Genomic DNA, 18,707 nt, shown 5'->3' with positions numbered 1-18,707 from the left:
ATATCATATATAAATAACAATAATAATGATATATTTTATATATATAATATAATTGTTTATTAATATATTTGAATTTTTTTTCTTTTCACTATCATCATAATTAAATAATTAAAATGAAATTCATTTTTCATTAATTTCATTTTTCTATTAAAATCCAGGTGAAAAAAATTAACATATTATAAAAAGATTAATAACAATAACAAATTTATAATAATATATTTATATTTAATTACATGTGGATTATAATGATTAAATTATGAATTAAAAATCATTAAATTAATAAAAAAATTTATAAAAAAATTTATATCAAGCTAACTTATTGACAACTATTTAACTCTCCTTTTGCATAATTTTAAAAAGGAACGTGCTATATTGATTTCAGCCTTAAATATATATAAATTTTAATGTAAAGAAAAAAAATATAGATGGCCCTTCCTGCAATGAAGAACTTTTATTCTGCTCACTAATTGTATATTTCGTTTATCGAATTTATGAGAAAATTTCCATGAGATCATTACAAAACTCACATTGAATCGGCCGAAGATATCAAGTTGGATCTAATATGTACTTTCTTAATTTTATAAACACGAAATAATTAATAAAAATATTTAAATTAAAAGAAATACTTACTGCAAAATGGTTTAGTCGAACCTGTCATCAGATAAACGGATGCATGATAATTTCCTGGCTGAGCATCCAATCCAAGTTTAGGGCAATATTGATTCACACAATCAAAACAATTTCCATCTTGAAACTTTTCCCAAGATGAGCAGGGAACTCCCAAAAATGAACACTTTGTATTGATACTCTCTATAAAATATTCATAGCTGCGAATATGATTGCAACCAACAAATCTTTTTATTCCTGAAATTAACGATTTCGATAATATTAATTATTTTGATAAGATATATTTTTTGCAATTATTTTGATAAAATATATTTCTTGATATTTAATAATTATATAGCTTAACGAATTGTCTAAATTTTGTATAAATTTTGATTATTTCATTACAATTATAATTAATTTTTATCATTAAAACGAAAAATTGATTTAGAAATATTGAAAAAGTAATGCACTTTTTAAAAAAAAAACTATTTCATAGAATATTCTCTCTCTCTCTCTCTCTCTCTCTCCCCCTCCCTCTCCCTCTCCCTCTCTCTCTCTATATGCATATATATATATACTTATGTGATCATCATTTATCTTTTGTCATGTTCAGTAGAAATCGTCGCACATTTAATATCTATCTATAGAAAGGTTTCATTTAAAATTATAAATAATAATTGAAATTACAATAACAGTAACATCAGCCTCATACTTAACATTCATTATACGCATATGTGTAGACGAAATATTATATAATAATTTTATTTTTCTTTTAAATAATAAAAATATATTATTTTAAAATATATTATTTTTTTTCTGATTGAGTCTTATTTTACTATTACTATAAAATTTTTTGTAGTGAAATAATCAAAATTGAGAAAAGATGTTAAATTGCATAATTTTTATTATTAATTAAATCTATTACCAATAATTAATTATCAATACTTATTTTATAATATTTTTATTTATAAAAGTTTTAATCTAAAATACTTAAAAATATTCTTAGCATACATGTTTTGTTCAAAATTATTATCAAATATATGATATGAATGACTAAAATTTGTATGATAATGTCATCATTTTTGCTGTAGCTCAATAATCTCTTATTAAAAGTAATGCATAAGAGAAATAATATTTTAATTAATAATGATAATAAAATGATAATAATAAAAAAATGAAATAATTATTAAAAGAATTTAAGATTAAACAAAAATATGAATTGAAAATACTTTAATTCTATATGGGTCTTTTCATTAAATAGTTTACGAATTTTTGTGAAGAAGATACTTTTGTGAATAAGATAATTTAAAAAACAACAAGACTATATAATAAAAAAAAATCTCTAATTTTTCTATTTAGAAAATTTTTTTATTAGAAAAATAAAACAAAATTTTAATATAATAATGATAATTATATAATAATAATAATGATAATTATTGTCCCTGAGTTACAAAAATTAGAGACATTACATTGAATTTTATTTATATTTATTTTTATTACAAATCTCTGATACTTTGTTTGCTGCTTTATAATTTATTTATATCTATTATATTAGTTTCAATTTCTTTGTATCAATCTCTATATCATATATTTTTTAAATTTAGTTTTCACTAAAATTTCTTATATAATTACATGTGCGAAGTTATAAAAAAATTTTAAATTTTTATTTCGGTATCATGTTATAATAAACTTGAATATTGTATAATATACTGAAGTTATGAGTTTGGACATTCCGCAAATCTTTCAAATCAAAAATATAAAAAAATCGAAGATATAAAAATCTTTGGTAAAAATAAACAATCCTTGATATTAACCAAGATTAAATATTGGCTTAATATTTATCATTGTAACATTAAATGATCAAACAAACTTTTCTAAAATAATTATATGAAAAATTTTTAAAGAAATTATATACATATAATATATATAATAATTACAAATCACAATATTGAAAATAAAAAAGAAGAAAAATCAATTATGGCTCTAAGAACACTTCATTATCTTGCTCTTTGTAATTTAAAATGGTCTAAAACGGAAAAAGATCAAAATATTTATATAAATTATAATAAAATATATAATATATATATTTATATAAATATAATAAAAAATTATAATAGAATCTGAATCATATTGCGATCGAATTTCACTTCAAAAAAGCTCATTTAATTGTTTTAATTATATTTTAAGCCTTGTTCTCGAGATATACATAAATATGTCTATATATATATATATATGTATAAATATTAAAGAGATAGCAGTTTTAAGAAAGTATTTTTTATTTTATTTTTTTCTTAATTTTTTATTATTACAATATTTTATTATTTTAACATTAATAAATATATTAATAAATAATAATAAGATAATAATAAATTATAATTAATAATATAAAGAATAGAAATAAAATATAATTCTTATATTATTTATATATTATGTAAAACTATCTTAATTATATAATTCTATAAAAGTTTACATTTATATTAATTTTTTCTCAATCTGTTTATGTAAAAGCTTAATATCGATGTAATTTTTGATATTTATTTGATATTTAAAAAATTGTAAAATTTCCTGATTATTTTTAGTAACAAGATTTAAGATTGATCCTCTAAAATTCAAATTCATTCATCCCTAAATGCATTAAATGATAATGCATGTCAAAAAAATTATAATTTATATTATAATAATAATATAATATTATTATTTTCCCTAATTGATTTTATTTATTTATTAAAAGTCTAGTGATTATTTATCTATTAAAAGTTATGATTATTTTATACGTTATCAATAATATAATTTGATCTGTTTGATTACTAATCTGTTATTCTTAATCTCAATATCAAGAAGTTTATGCATAATGATATAGTTTGTTGTTTAAATTTTGAAAGAATTAAATGTTTTGACAATATTGAGAATTTCAATTTCCAATCTTGTTAGAGATTTATGTATATTATTGTTTTTAATATTTATAAGAGTTTAATTTCTGTATTTATTTTAAAGGCATCTCTGTATTTAATATTATTGACTTTGTAATTAAATCTTTTAAAAATAATTTTTCTAAATGATTAAGTTTCATAATCTAACACTATGAATGAATTTCAAATAAATAGACAAATAAATGATTTAGATTATAACATTTTGAGATGAAAAAAAAATGTTTAAATATTCTAACAATGAGTTAGTAATTAATAAAATAATTAAATATTTTAGTTTGAGAAATATGTAAATAATGTTACTATATTCGGTTATTATTAAATCTGATATTCATTTCCATTTATTAATATATCTTTGACAAGTAAAGAAATTGTTTTTTGACAATTAATTTTCATTTATAACATTTCATCTATAATAATATATAATTAATATAGATTATAATTAATATAGATATATAATTAATATTGCTGTTATAATATTGCATTATATATTAAGCTATTATAATATTTTCAGAGATTGTTATTAATTTTGAATTTAAACATATTTCAAATAAGCAGTTTTTAATTTAGAAACTATGTTTTAGAAAACAAATAATTGTTTTATCTTCTTGTGATTTAAAATAAAAGAAATTGTTAATTCATTATTGATTAACAATTAGTATTAGAAATTCAATATGCCATAACTTTTGTGTTAAAATATTTCTTTAAAAAATTTAGAATGTATCATATATTGGATCGGAAAATTTTATATTATTTCTTCTGGCAAAAACTTACTATTAACAAAAGGACAACTTATATTCATTGCAGTTATCATGATATTTATTATTTACTCCATTTATAAATTTTCGGTAAGTAATCTCTATTTATTAAATTTATTATTACTAATTTATTAAATATAATTCTGTTTTAAAATAAATCCTCAATTTGCATAGAGACAAAAAATTATCAAATTTAAAAATAGTTGATTTTTTTCATAAATTAAAAAGTGAATATAAAAGTGAATACAGAGGCTAATTCTGTTGATTTAAGATATTCAAAATCTCTAATACTTTATCTTGTTTTATTTTTAAATATTTTGAATATTGAAACAAAAAAAGAAGAAACACAAAGTCTTAAATCAATATAAATATATCTATATTTTTGACTTTTTTCTCAGATAACTAAGAATAAACAAATATTGCTCATTACCATAATATTTTTGTTAAATTATTTAGCGAGTTTCATTCCATATATTATATTAATGGGAAAAAAGAATATGATAATTATATTATTTATTTTCGATGTAAGAAGACAATTTCGATGCAATGAAACAGAGTAGTAGATATAAGCAAAATATTCATGTGATTAATTATTGCATTTGAAATTGTTGGCTACTAATTGATTATTCATTGATTTTAAGAATATAGTTTCTATTTTTTATAGTTCTTTTTAATAAACTATAATTTTAATCAAAATAATAATTAATAACATAATTCATTTCAATATTTCTTGAGATTTTTCTATGAGAATTTTTCTAAATTTTACATATTATATATTTAAAGTATCTTCTTTGAAAATTTAAAAAAATTGCTTTTTTTAATATATTTTCACAAATATAGTAAAAATAATCAATAATTCTTATACATTTATCTTCTAAATCATATACAATAGACAATTTCTACAATCAGTTTTATATTTAGCATATAAATATAATAAAAATTCTTTTTATAAAATTTAAAAATTTTGTTGATTTATTTTTTATATCATCATTTATGATAAAAATACTTCTTAGAAAAAAAAATATTAAAAGCTTGCTTTTTATATAATGTATATTATATTATGTTAAAAAAAGTATATTTTATATGAATCTGCATATAAAATTTAATATATGTTATTATTTGCAAAATATTGAAAATCATAAAAATGTATATACTATAATTATGTTATAATTGAAGATATAAAAATTTGAAAGGATTCTGATTTTAAACGAAAAATATAGTAAAATCGTCAAATAAAAAAAGATATAAAAAAAAACATATTTCAATGTAAGTGGGAAAAATATTTAAATGTTATAAATAAAAAAATTGGAAAATTTATTTAAAAATGAATTGAAAAAGAAATATCATCTTTAAAAAGGATAAAACCTTGCCAAAAAATTAATAAATAAATGGACAATTTTAAATTAGAAATCATAGTAATCATCTAGTATATCAATTTTTTTTTATTATATCGAATTTCCCAGAATTAATGTTAATTGCATATTATCTTAAATTATTAATTACATATTTTTAATTACTAATATTTTTAATTATTATTATTAATTATTAATTAATTACATATTATCAAAATTTTTTAAAAGTTTTTTATATAAATTATTAAAAGATATTATTTTTAAATTTATGTAATGAGAATATATCTTTTTAAATGACGAATATTATACGTCATTATTATAGAGAAGAAATGTATACTATTTAGATTATTATTAACCATACAAAGAATGGATAAAGCAAGGATAAAATCAAAGAACTTGAATATAAATTTTTTTGAGCAGTATTTTTAAATAAATTTCTAATTAGTAGATCATAATTAAAAATTTCTCTGATAAGGAGAAATAACTAATTATTATATATGATAAAAGTTTTGATAAATACAATAATGCTTTATGCATTTTTGAATTCCAAAATAAATAATAAAAACACTTATGAGAAAATGAATTAAGATTGTTTGAGAAATAGTTTTCATAATTTATAAATATATTTGAAAATTGGAAAAAATTGAAAAAATATTAACAATAATCAAAAAAGAAATACTAAAAAATTGATATTTTAAAAGTATAATAATTTGCTTAATAAAAATTGGATTGCATATAATAAAAGAATTTTTTATGCGGTGGATGAAATAACAAAAATAAAAAGTATTATTACATATTTAGCTTTTTAATTAGCTATTTAGCCTTCCATTATATTAATATTATAAATAATATTCTATTAGATCAATATGGTCAAATAAAAAATTATGTTAAAATATGAGCCATTTATTTTGAAAATGGTCTAAATCTATTTTCCAAAAAATTAATTATTTTAATATTTACATTTCTATCGTTATGTTTTGAAGCAATTTATAATTAATATATTTAAAATCACTAAGATTTTGTAAAAAGAAAATTAGCTGATTAATAGAATGTTAAAATTTTTATTTTGAATATAGTTTAAATCCTATTTTAAAAATTTCAAACAAATATAAAATATACTGCAGCAAAATTTTAAAAAATAATTTTAAGAGATAATAATAATTTATGTTTTATTATTAAAATATTATTGTTCGATTAACTCAGATAATGATTTTTTAAATAATAATATAATTTTATTAAATATATAATTTTAATATAATATAGTAATACAAACAAGTAAGTAAGAAAGATCATCAATATGATAAAAATTGATAATGGTGACTGAATGCGTAATCTATTCTTTTCTAAAGTTTTGTCTGATAATTTGATACAGATAATTTATTTAACGGTAACATAGCTATGATACATTTCGTAATTACACAAATTATGTAGAAAAGAATGCATTATTCTTTTGCAATCTGCTTTGAAAGACAAAATGATAAACATTATTGTTTTACAGGCTAAGAACTTTTACTTATTTTTAAAATTTCCTTAAATTTGGATTGCTTAATTTTTGCTTTGTTTTTAATATATAAATTTCAACATATTTGAAATTGTTCAATTTTAAAATTACCTCAAATTACCTCAAACAATAATATAAATGATGAAATAAAAAAAAAAAATTTAGCTATACATGTTCACATAATTATTATTAAAAAATTTTAATGAAATTTTGATTTTTTTTTTGTTATGTATAGAAATTCTATTCATGCAAATTAATATGAAAAAAATTTTTTTGGAATCAGAAAAAATGATTTAAAGATGATTTAAAATATTAAATTGTAATTTTGGAAATAATGGAAAATAAAGAATCATATAGAAACATATTTCATCAACAGAAAGTAAAACTAATCTCAAACGATTCCACATAAAAAAAATATATCAAGAAAACGTTAAAATTAAAACGGAAAAATCAAACGGAATACAAAAAAAAAAATATTATATTCAAAATGAAAAAATTATGCTAGGGTATTCTAAAGATTGTTCAAAGAGTTGTATAAAATATTTCCATGTAGAAAAAAAAAAGATTTTTAATAAATTTTAAAATTTAAGTTATTTTAATAAGTAAAATATATTATTTTAAAAAGCTATTAAACGCAACTATCAAAAAAAGACGGTTAGTTAAGAAATAGTAAAGGAATCTATTATTTTATTGCTCATAGAAAATTCCTCATTTGTAAAAAATTATTTTTGAATATGTTTATAAGTAATATATAATATAAGTAATACATAATATGTGAAGAATAGTAATACATAGTAATAGTAAAACATATTTTAAAATCTGAAAATATAGAAAATGATGTGAATGGATCATTCAGAAAAATTTAAATTAAGAAGAAAAAAATCTGTTCACAATCACAGTTTTTCTCAATTTAAATCTCATTATAAATTTTACAATTCTAATAAAAAATTCTTATAGCCCAATTTAAATGTAAGGATAAATACAATACATTAAAGATAATTAAAAATGTATATTTGCTTAAATATAAAGAAAATAATAAAATAAAAGTTAATAATAACTTTCAATGAATAAACTTATAGGAAAATCTTTGAAAAAGATTTTAATTTATATTTCCATCGGAAATATATCAGCCACGGAAAGATTTGCCAAAGATGTGATCATTTAAACAATAAACTTAAGGCATTAAATAATGACGAAGAAGATATAAATTTTATGGAAGAATATGAAGCTTTTTTTAAGATAAAATTAGCAAGAAAATCTTTAAAATACTAAGATTTGGTATTATAATTCTGATTACAATTTTTTTTTCTTTCGACTTACTACTAAAAATACTACTACTAAAAAATCTGCCTTACTCAAAGTTAATTATTTCAATTACATATTGAAAATATAATTTGTATTTAATATAATTGTATATAATTTTTAAATCTGAATTTTTACGTACAATTTCCATAACAATAATGTTTATTGTATACAATTATATTTATGTATCTTTGGGATGAAAATGTTGCATCATAGAAGTTTACAAGAAGTAGGATCTTGTGTCCTGAAACATCTAAAAAATCTTAGAAATGAAAAGCAAGTTATAGCTTACAGCAATATACATTTAGGATAAAAAAAAAAAAAAAAAATACAAAACTAATTTTGACATGATTGGACAATTTTTAGTCCAATTTGCTAAATAAATATCATTGGTCATGAGTTTCTGTTCATTCCATCAGGCCATTAATTTCTTACTGAATGATAGATGATGATTTCGAAATTGTAGAAAGTTAAAAGAAACAATTTATTATTTACAATTTATTATCTTAGGAATATGTTAAGTCATGAAAAAATGTCGAAAAAAGTTATTTTATTCTAAATAAAATGAAACAAAAGGATTTCACTTTTACTAAGCCTCTAGAAAACGCAATTTTTAGAAGGCAATAAAAAAATAGTAATAGGAATAAGATTAAATTGGTTAAAAATATTATTAAATAAGATTTTTAAGAACTGAATCATATAAAATATTTTGTAAAAAATCAATGAATGAGGATATACTATTTAAAACTCTAAATTTACTACCTCATTGAGCCAAAAAATTTTAATAATATTGAACTGACATAAAAAGCAAAACTAAGCAATACAAAATTACAATGATTTAATGGATTTATTGCATATATTATTATCATTATTATCATTATTATCATTATTATCATTATCATTATTATTATCATTATTATCATTATTATTATTATTATCATTATTATTATTATCAATATTATTATTATTATCATGTATATTATTATGTATATTATAAATACACTCTAATTATTTTAAATGCTATTTTAAATGCCATATATGCAAAATGAATTATAAATTGCAAAATATTAATTTAAATGTAATATTTCTTTAATAGTGAATAACAATTAGATATTTTTTAATTTTTTAACATAAAACTATATATATTTCTTTTTATTTCAAAGAAAATTTATTTTTTTCATAGACTTTATTAATTATATACTTAGTAAGTAGAAACATTATTTCATTAATTTTAAAAATGATTTTAAGGATTTTAAAAATAATTTTAAAATAATTTTAAAATTATTCTTTAGTAATCTATTAGTAGTATTCTTTAGTAATCTATTTAGTAATCAAAAAAGTATTATTTTTTAAATAATGTTTATTATACTAATTAAGTTAGTAAATTATATAGAAACCCAGAAATATTACATTATTATAACTATGTTATCAATATTTTTAAATTTATTAAAATTTTAATATTTCGATTTTAAAATAAATGGACTTAAGCCACTTTCAAAATAAACGGCTCTAATACATGACATTATAACATTAAAGTTTCAAATTATGAAGAATTTGTTCTATGAAGCAGCGAATACAGCAAAGAAAAAAAAAAGATATATTATCGTAATTATTAAAATTGAAAATAAATTTTTCGATTAAATTTCATTATTAAAAATATAATAAAAAATTTTGAAATAAATTTAAATTTGATATTTTCTTATTTGAACTTTGATATTGATTAAATTTGGAATAAAAAATATTAATTGTTTATAATTTATTTTGTAATTTCATTTCTTTTATTATTTACACAGTATATAGTAAAGAACATAAATGATCTAATATTTAATGAAAAATTATTGATATTTGTAATTATTATAATTTTCATAAAAAAAAATTAACAATCAATTTTATTTTATATCTGTATTTTCACAATTCTGAATTTGTTTTTTTTTTAATTATATATCAACAAATAAAAAGATATTTTTTTTTAATTTTTAAAAATTAAATCAAAATATTAAAAAAAATTTTTTTATAATTGAATCCACAATATGTAAAATAGAGTTACCGAAAAAACACAATGTATATCTCCTTTATTATCAAAAGTGTTTCAATTTCCCTCCAGTGAATTTCCATAAGAAAATACATGCCATTATATTATTTTCATTGCCACTGGTGGCAAATGATTCTCCTTCTGCAGAAATATGCCATAGAAAAATTAAACTATTTTGATAAAAAATATCATGTTCGTTCGGTAACTTTAAAATTTTTCCTTCATGACTTCTTAAAATTTGCTATACAATTTTTTTTATCTAATTTTTGAACTTTAAATATTTTCAAAATCAGATAACGGATTAAGAAAATATTAAATTTTCGCTGTTTTTAACTATATTCAAAGTTTAATAATATGGCGAAAAGAAATCTCAAAACAAATTTTGAGAGATTTTTGTAAAGAAAAAATTTCAATTTTGCAAATCTATTATGTAGATCTATTTAATAAAAAATTTAAAAAAAATTTTTCAGAGTTTTTATAACTGATTAAATTTGTTAAATTTTTAAGAAGAAAAGTATTCTTACTTTCCTATTTATTAATGATATAAAAACAATTTAAGAAAAAAAAAACGAATTCAAGATTGTTGAAAATAAGAATTTAATGTTTTAAAATAAATTTAAATTGATTATTATATGATTTTTTTCTACAAAATTATAATAATTTATAATTTTTTATCAAATATTGATTCGAAATTTATTTTTTTCATTAAGTTTATATTAATACGAACAATTTCAGATTATATTCGAAGTGAACAAATTATTATTCACAAAGATACCTTCTTATTTCCTAATTCGCAGGAATCTGGAATCTGTGAATCGGTCCTGTCTTGTCCATACGTCGATCACGTGCACTTGTTTATATCTACTGCGCCTCATTGGATTAATAGTAAGTTCATCCAACCTCAGTTTATATAAACTATAAACAAAAGATAAGAATTGGATTTGGGTGACCTATTTTATCCGGTCACTGTAAAATAACCAATAACACTGTAAAATAATTTATGTCATAAGTGCATACGTATAGGCAGAATTCATTGTAATAATACGAGCGATTATGTGAGTGTGTGTGTGTGTGTGTATATATGTTTAATAAAGTTGTTTAATGTGTTTAGTAAAGTTGTTTAAATAATTTAAATATTGATCTTTAAATATTTTTGTAATATGTTTAAAAATAATTGAAATTGAAAATTTGTTTATTATTTAAATTATTATTATATTGATAATATTTTGTTAACCTTTTGCATTTCAACGGTGATTCTTGGTCACCACTTGAGTTAATGCCGTAACTCCAGTGATGACTCTCCGACATCACTTGGATTGATGCGGCATTGAACAGCGACAATATTTATTTATGTTTGATTTTTTTAGAATATCGTTCCATAATAGGATTCTAAGCTCTTTATCTATAGTCTTATAAGATGTAGAATAATATATTATTAAATGGTTAGATTTTTTTATCTCAAATTAGACCGTGATTGTGAGTCAAACGATATTTTTGGCATTAATCTGAGTTTGACATCATGACAATAGAAATATTATTTTTAAAGTTTTTGAGTTTCGTAAGCATAAAATGAGTTAATAAAATTAGTTCAAATGAAGATGAGTTTGATTTTTCGTTATTGAAATTGCTTCTATTCATAAAGAAATTAATGAAAGAGAAAACCATGAATATGGAAATGAGATAAGAGATATAAGAAGGCGAAAAATAAGAATAATAGATAGTGAATGTGAAAGCAATAGTTGTAGTCAAGATATTATATAAGCAGAAGATACAGAAAATTCCAAATGGATAATATGTATAGAATCGGAAAATATACCGCGAAGAATAGAATTTGTATCCGACGAAAAATCTGCAGGACCGCAAGTATCTTCGAATATAAATGAACCGTTAGATTTTTTTAAACTATTTTTTACTAATGAATTTATTAATGAAATAGTGCACAAAATAAATAATTATGCAATAAAAAAATTAGAAGAAAAAGTACTACTCTACTTGCCCTGACAAACCGAGGATGCATCTTAATAATCATACAATAACGCACAAAACAACAATATAGACTTTAATATTCAATAATTTCTTTTCCTTTATGTAAAGATATATAAAATATTAAAATATAAAAATTTTATGCATTAATTTGTATATAAAATCATAAATTATCTGTAAGAAATTCCACCGAACGCAATGAATACACTGAATGCGCGGGTTCAAATCGTCTGGAGTTCGAGCGAGCGAAACAGACTTGGAGTGCAAAGAGTTATATAATCTGGCATTTGCTTCTTAATTTCAAGTTTATTATTAAGCATTTATTATATTTCGATATATATATATATATATATATATATATATATATATATATATATATATATATTAATAATTGATAAAATCGCATATTTTATATAAATTGATAATAAAATATGTATGTACAATAATGTACATACATGAAGATAATTTCATGATTATCTAAAAATATTTTTATATCTGTTAAGCACAAAATCAACATTTTTGAAGCAGTCAGACAGCTTGGATTTTATTTTTAATGGTTTGAACATTTTCAATAGTCTAGCAATAATTTACAATTGAGAACAGATCTCTAATGCTTTCCAGATTTTCACAACAATCAAAATGGAAATGATCACACATTACACTTATGCACGTAGTATTTTGTAATGGAGCGATCGCAAACTCTTGTACACTGCGAAGCGAGAGGCCATCTTTTGAAATTATTCTTTAATGCGATTAATTCCCCTAAATCCCTCTTGGAATTTTCAGAAAATAATGATTGAAACACCAAGGCCTACGACAGTCTTTCAGATCAGATCAATCAATAGAATAAAATAGAATTCAGCAAATAGAACTCATTTCATATCAATAGAGTAGAATTAGAATAGCATTACATTTAGTCGCCAATCAGTACTTATAAATAGTTAAAAATAAATTATCGTTCACTTCAAATTTATAATACAAATAATTGTACAATTTTAGATGATTCTTCAGATAGTACAATACAGAACAGTACTAAATGATTTTTCGAGTAATATCATCAATTCAAGCATCTTTGAGGTTTTGTATAATATTCAAAATCATTCAGTTTAGACTTTAACAATATTATACATGATATTATTGTTAATACATATTTTTAAAAATATTATATTTAATTTTTCTAATATCAATATTATTAACACTATAGAAAATATATTAAAGTAGAAAAATAAGAAAGAAAAGAGGTGAATTAAAGGACATAAATTTTGCTAATTCCACTAATCCTATTTTAAAAAGTAAAAACAAATTAAATTATTGCAAAACTGTATAGACAATTATTCTTTCCGATATTATTATATACTATTATAACAATATATATAATAATATATATAATATTATTGAATAATAATTATCAATTAGATCAATTTATCAATGAAGTTCGCCGATTTCAATGGCCATAAAATATAACTTTTTTTTTACACCTAATCAATAATCGATCTTAATTTTCGAATCATTTGCAAATAGTTTTTACTATATTGAATTCTGCTTAATACGTGATGCGTTCGTGACATTATATATGACAATTGTGATTTTATTAACTGAAAATATAAATATTAGAACAGTTGACGATTATATAAACGACTTTATTTAGCGAAAAATTTCTATTTTATTTTCCAATAGAACTTCTTTAAAATTTTTTTATAACATAAAAAAATGAAAAAATATAATAAATAATATAACAGATATAATAAAATTAAATATGAGGCTGATATCACATTATAAACGATGATTATATATATAGGAAAAATTAATATTTAAAATATTGTTTTTGACAATATATTTCAAGATTATCAAATTAAAAATGTATTTTTTTAAAATAATTATTAATATTATACATACATATATACTTTATTTACAATAAATATTTACAATAAAATATTAAAACAAGTAGTTAATCATAAAACAAAAAAAAAATATATAAAAATATATGAAAAAGAAAAATAAAAAAAAAACTCACCTCGAAAGAAACTTCCACGTTCTAAAGTGATAGAATTCAATACACCTTCATTGCAACCAGGCTGATTGCGACCTCCATTTGGAAAAAAATCGATATGAGCGACAGGATGAGTAATACCGAGTCCTAAGTTGATAAAAGGATTGCAATCGGTGTGAATAGCCGTAACAAAAGTGGCATCCGTTGGATCAAGTCGAACCATTGTGGACGTATTGCTGAAATGCGGTTCAGCAGGATCAAGGCCTTCAGACATAAAATAAAACATAAAAAATTTCATTGAATTACTAAATAATTTTCGTTTTGTTTATTTTATATATATATATATATATATATATATTATATTATATATATAATATATAACTATTTGTATAAATACGATAATACGATAATCAGTAAATAAATATCATCACACTTAATATCTTGCAATAACTCATTATCATAATATGTTAATGTTCAATAAAATCGCAAATTAAAATTTCGAAAAAGTGGCAATAACTATACTATTGTTAAAAGAGAATTGTATTCGCATAAATTACACAGTTTTTTTTTTTTTTTTGAATAGTATAGATTCGGAAAAAAACTTTGAGACTTAATAAAAAGCAAAAAGGCAATCTACAACTAACATAGAAAAAAATAATAAATTTTTTATAGATTTTTCAATTATTAACATGACAATATTTTAGAAAAAGAAACAATATTATCAACAATATTATCATGATTATTAACATTATTATCATAATACAAAATGCCAATATTCATAAAAATAAAGATAAGAATTCTTTCATAAGGCAATATTTGCTATATGATTAATTTGTATATAAACTTAATAGTATATTTTAGACGATCACGGTATTGATATTTGATTTCATTAGTCACATAACAAGTTTAACATAAGCAATTCGTGTAAACAATTAAAAAAATATATATACATATATAAATATATATAAATATATGTTTCGTATTACCTATTAAATATCCGATGATTTTTTTAAAAACATTTTGATATTTAAAAATAATAGTGCTTTAAAAAACATAAAATATTACAAAATATGATTTAGAAATTAATTATTAAAAAAAATAATAATAAAATATGATTAAAAATATTTGACAATTTATTTTTTTTATTTTTATAAGTATACGAATAATTTTAATTAATTTTAATAATTTTAATTTTAAAAAAAAAATTATAATTACAATTATAATTTTTCTTCGAAAATTGTTCTATATTTTATTTTTAAATTTTTATTATGTATATGTATAATCCATAATAATTTTTAATCAGTCTACCCGTTATACATTTTAAAATGTACACATTATAGAAACAATAGATAAATAATGATCGTATTTATTCACACACAATCATGAACGTATATATTGAAAAAAAATTCTAAAAAATAGCAATTTTGTTTTGCAAATATTTCGATATTTATAATTAAAATCGACCGATGATAATATATAAAAGAAAAAATCGAAAAATATCAAAATCTTATTCTCTTTAGCAATACATATTCAAAAATCATTAAAATCGGTGAAGATTTTCTTATTTCTGATAATTATTAAAAAAAAATTTTTAAAACCTAATGAAATTAAAAAAATGTTTTTTGATTTGTTTTTAAAAATTAAAATATTTTGATTATTTTTATATGAATATTTTATTTATTTTTAATTTTAATTTTATTAGTTTATTTTTTTTAATTTCATATTATTTTTAAAAAATTTTGTAAATTTATTTATAAATTATTATTTATATTATTTTTAAATTTATTATTAATTTATTTATTTCATTGAAAATTATTCAGTTTTAGGATTTTATACTGAATAATATATTAGGCAACATTGGGAAAAAAAGAAAATAATATAATTCCATACAATAATAATAGCAGTATTTTTTTTTTCTCTGTACTCACAAATAATGAATCTTCGAAAAAGAAAATTAAAATAGAATTCTTCGAAAAAAGTCATAAGCAAAACATTTCCAATAAAATTATTTTATTGACATTTTCTCCAATTATCTCTATAATGTACTATTATTTATATTTATTATTTATTAATATTTTAAGCAATAGTGATAATAGTAAAAATTATTGACTTTTTTATTGCTTAGAATTAATCCCTAAACTTTAAGTATTAAAAATATTTAACACCTGAATGAAAAAAAGAAATTGAAAAAAAAAGATTGATTTAAATTGAATTTTAGTCTTAGTTTTAGTAATTTTAATCAAATAAAAATATAAATATAATATAAAGTAAATTCAATTCAATATAAAATGACAAAATACATCAAATTTTTTAAAATAAGATTAAATAATTTGTTTTTTTTTTAAAAAATTAAAGCATTCTTTATAAGATTTAAATTATATAATCAATTTTTATAAACTGATTTTTTAACTTAATCCAAAAATAATTTTATTAAAAATTTTATTAAAGGATTAGAATTGATAAATAAACTAGTTAATGATATAGTAAAATTAAATTAAAAAAGAAAAATTAAATTAATAGAATATAATAGATTATTTACAAAAAATAAGAAGTACAAAAATTATGTTTTATGAATTATAAATGATTGACGAAATTTTTTAGAATATTAAATAAATGTTAATTAAAAAATAAAAAAAAAATTCGATTAAAAATCAATATTTGTAAAAATCAATATTTGAAAATTAAAATAAAAAATTACTAACAATTTATTTTTTATATAATTTTACTATTTCTTATTATACATAATACATAAAATTTGCTTTGGATTTTTATTTATTTTTAAGATATAATATAATTAAAAAAATTTCAGTTTTATATATTGAATTGTATTTGTACAAATATTATTAATACAAGTCTTCATTTAGTCTGAGTCATATAACTGTTATCACTATAATTGTTATTACCAACTTGAGTAAGAATATGTATACAATGTACCATCTACTTGTTTATATAATTCATCACAATAGTTTGTAAATAAAATATATATATACATGACTAATAAATTAATAATTACTGCACTTAGTATCTATAATTTTATAAGAATACTATGAAAAAAATGGTTTTATAAAAATAAAATAAACCTTGGATCGAAAGTATAATGATCAAAATTATGATGATTTATTCTTATTTATTATTTATCTATTTTTATAACAATCATATGTAATTTTAGTTACCCAAGGATTTTATTTTTTATTGTCATATTTCGCAGATTTGTATACTGATTATCATGATATATTTATAAAAACAGATAAATAACAATCGCATACTGATATATTGTCTTAGATGCACAAGGTGTTTATAAAAATGTCGGACAGTTTTAGAAGATAGAAATGATGCAAAATGATAAAAAAGTTCATATACACATATATCCAATAAGGTTTAATTAACGAATTATAAGCATTTAAGTTTATATTAGATAAAGCAAAACGGTGAAAGAGCGAGAATATTCAGTTGATATACATATTGCAATATCGTTTGCGTAGCAGAATGAAAGTAAATATACTGATACTTTTTTATATATAATTGATTATTTCAAATGAATTTCAGTGTAATATAATATATATAATGTACGTAGATAATTAAAATTATTTAATTATTATTATAAAAACTTATTTAATAAAAACTTAACTAAAATAAATTTTAGTAAATTGCAATATATATTAACATATTATACCACTTTATATAAATACATAAATAAATAATTTTATGATACAAATAAATTATTTAAATTCATTAGTTGAATTGTTGTATAACACTCAATCAATCTATTTACCGAAATCCATAAGAGCAAGTCAAAATATATAATCCCATAACATTTTAGATTAGTAAGATTGAATGTGTGTGTGTGTGTGTGTGTGTGTGTGTGTGTGTATGTGTATGTGCATATATAATATTTATATATATAATAAAATAAAAAAAAAATTATTGCTTTATTTCTATGCATTTGTAGTAAATTTATTAACAATAAAAATGAAGTTTTTTTTGAAGATTTGAGCTTATTTTCTTCAAATAGAAATCTAATAGAATAAAAAAATATTCATGAATATAGTTTTTTGAAAATTAAATAAAAATATTTTTCAATAAATATTACAATAAATATTTTCAATAAATTTTTTGAAAATTGATATTAGATAATAATTTTTGATAAAAATTTGAAAAAAATTACTTTTTTTGAAATATTTTCATAAATATAACAAAAATTAATATTTTGTATTTATTTATTTTGTAAATCTAACATGATAAATAATATTTATGAA

At 18.9% G+C, this 18,707-nt stretch overlaps 1 protein-coding gene across 5 annotated transcripts in view; it reads right to left on the bottom strand.

Moving 5' to 3' along the window:
* The window catches only part of LOC726880 (pancreatic lipase-related protein 2-like), a 79,862-nt gene that overhangs the window by 6,665 nt on the left and 54,490 nt on the right, over window positions 1-18,707 (bottom strand). For all 5 annotated transcript variants that reach the window (XM_026442630.1, XM_026442631.1, XM_026442632.1 and 2 more), the window contains 2 exon segments: window positions 14,476-14,715; window positions 631-864 (listed from right to left, as the gene is read on the bottom strand). In XM_026442630.1, coding sequence (XP_026298415.1) covers window positions 631-864; window positions 14,476-14,715 — 474 coding nt within the window.

Source organism: Apis mellifera, linkage group LG9, assembly GCF_003254395.2.
Source record: "Apis mellifera strain DH4 linkage group LG9, Amel_HAv3.1, whole genome shotgun sequence".
Lineage (NCBI taxonomy): Eukaryota > Metazoa > Arthropoda > Insecta > Hymenoptera > Apidae > Apis > Apis mellifera.
The sequence above is the reverse complement of the archived record's forward strand: the minus strand, read 5'-3'. Positions and strand labels throughout refer to the sequence as shown.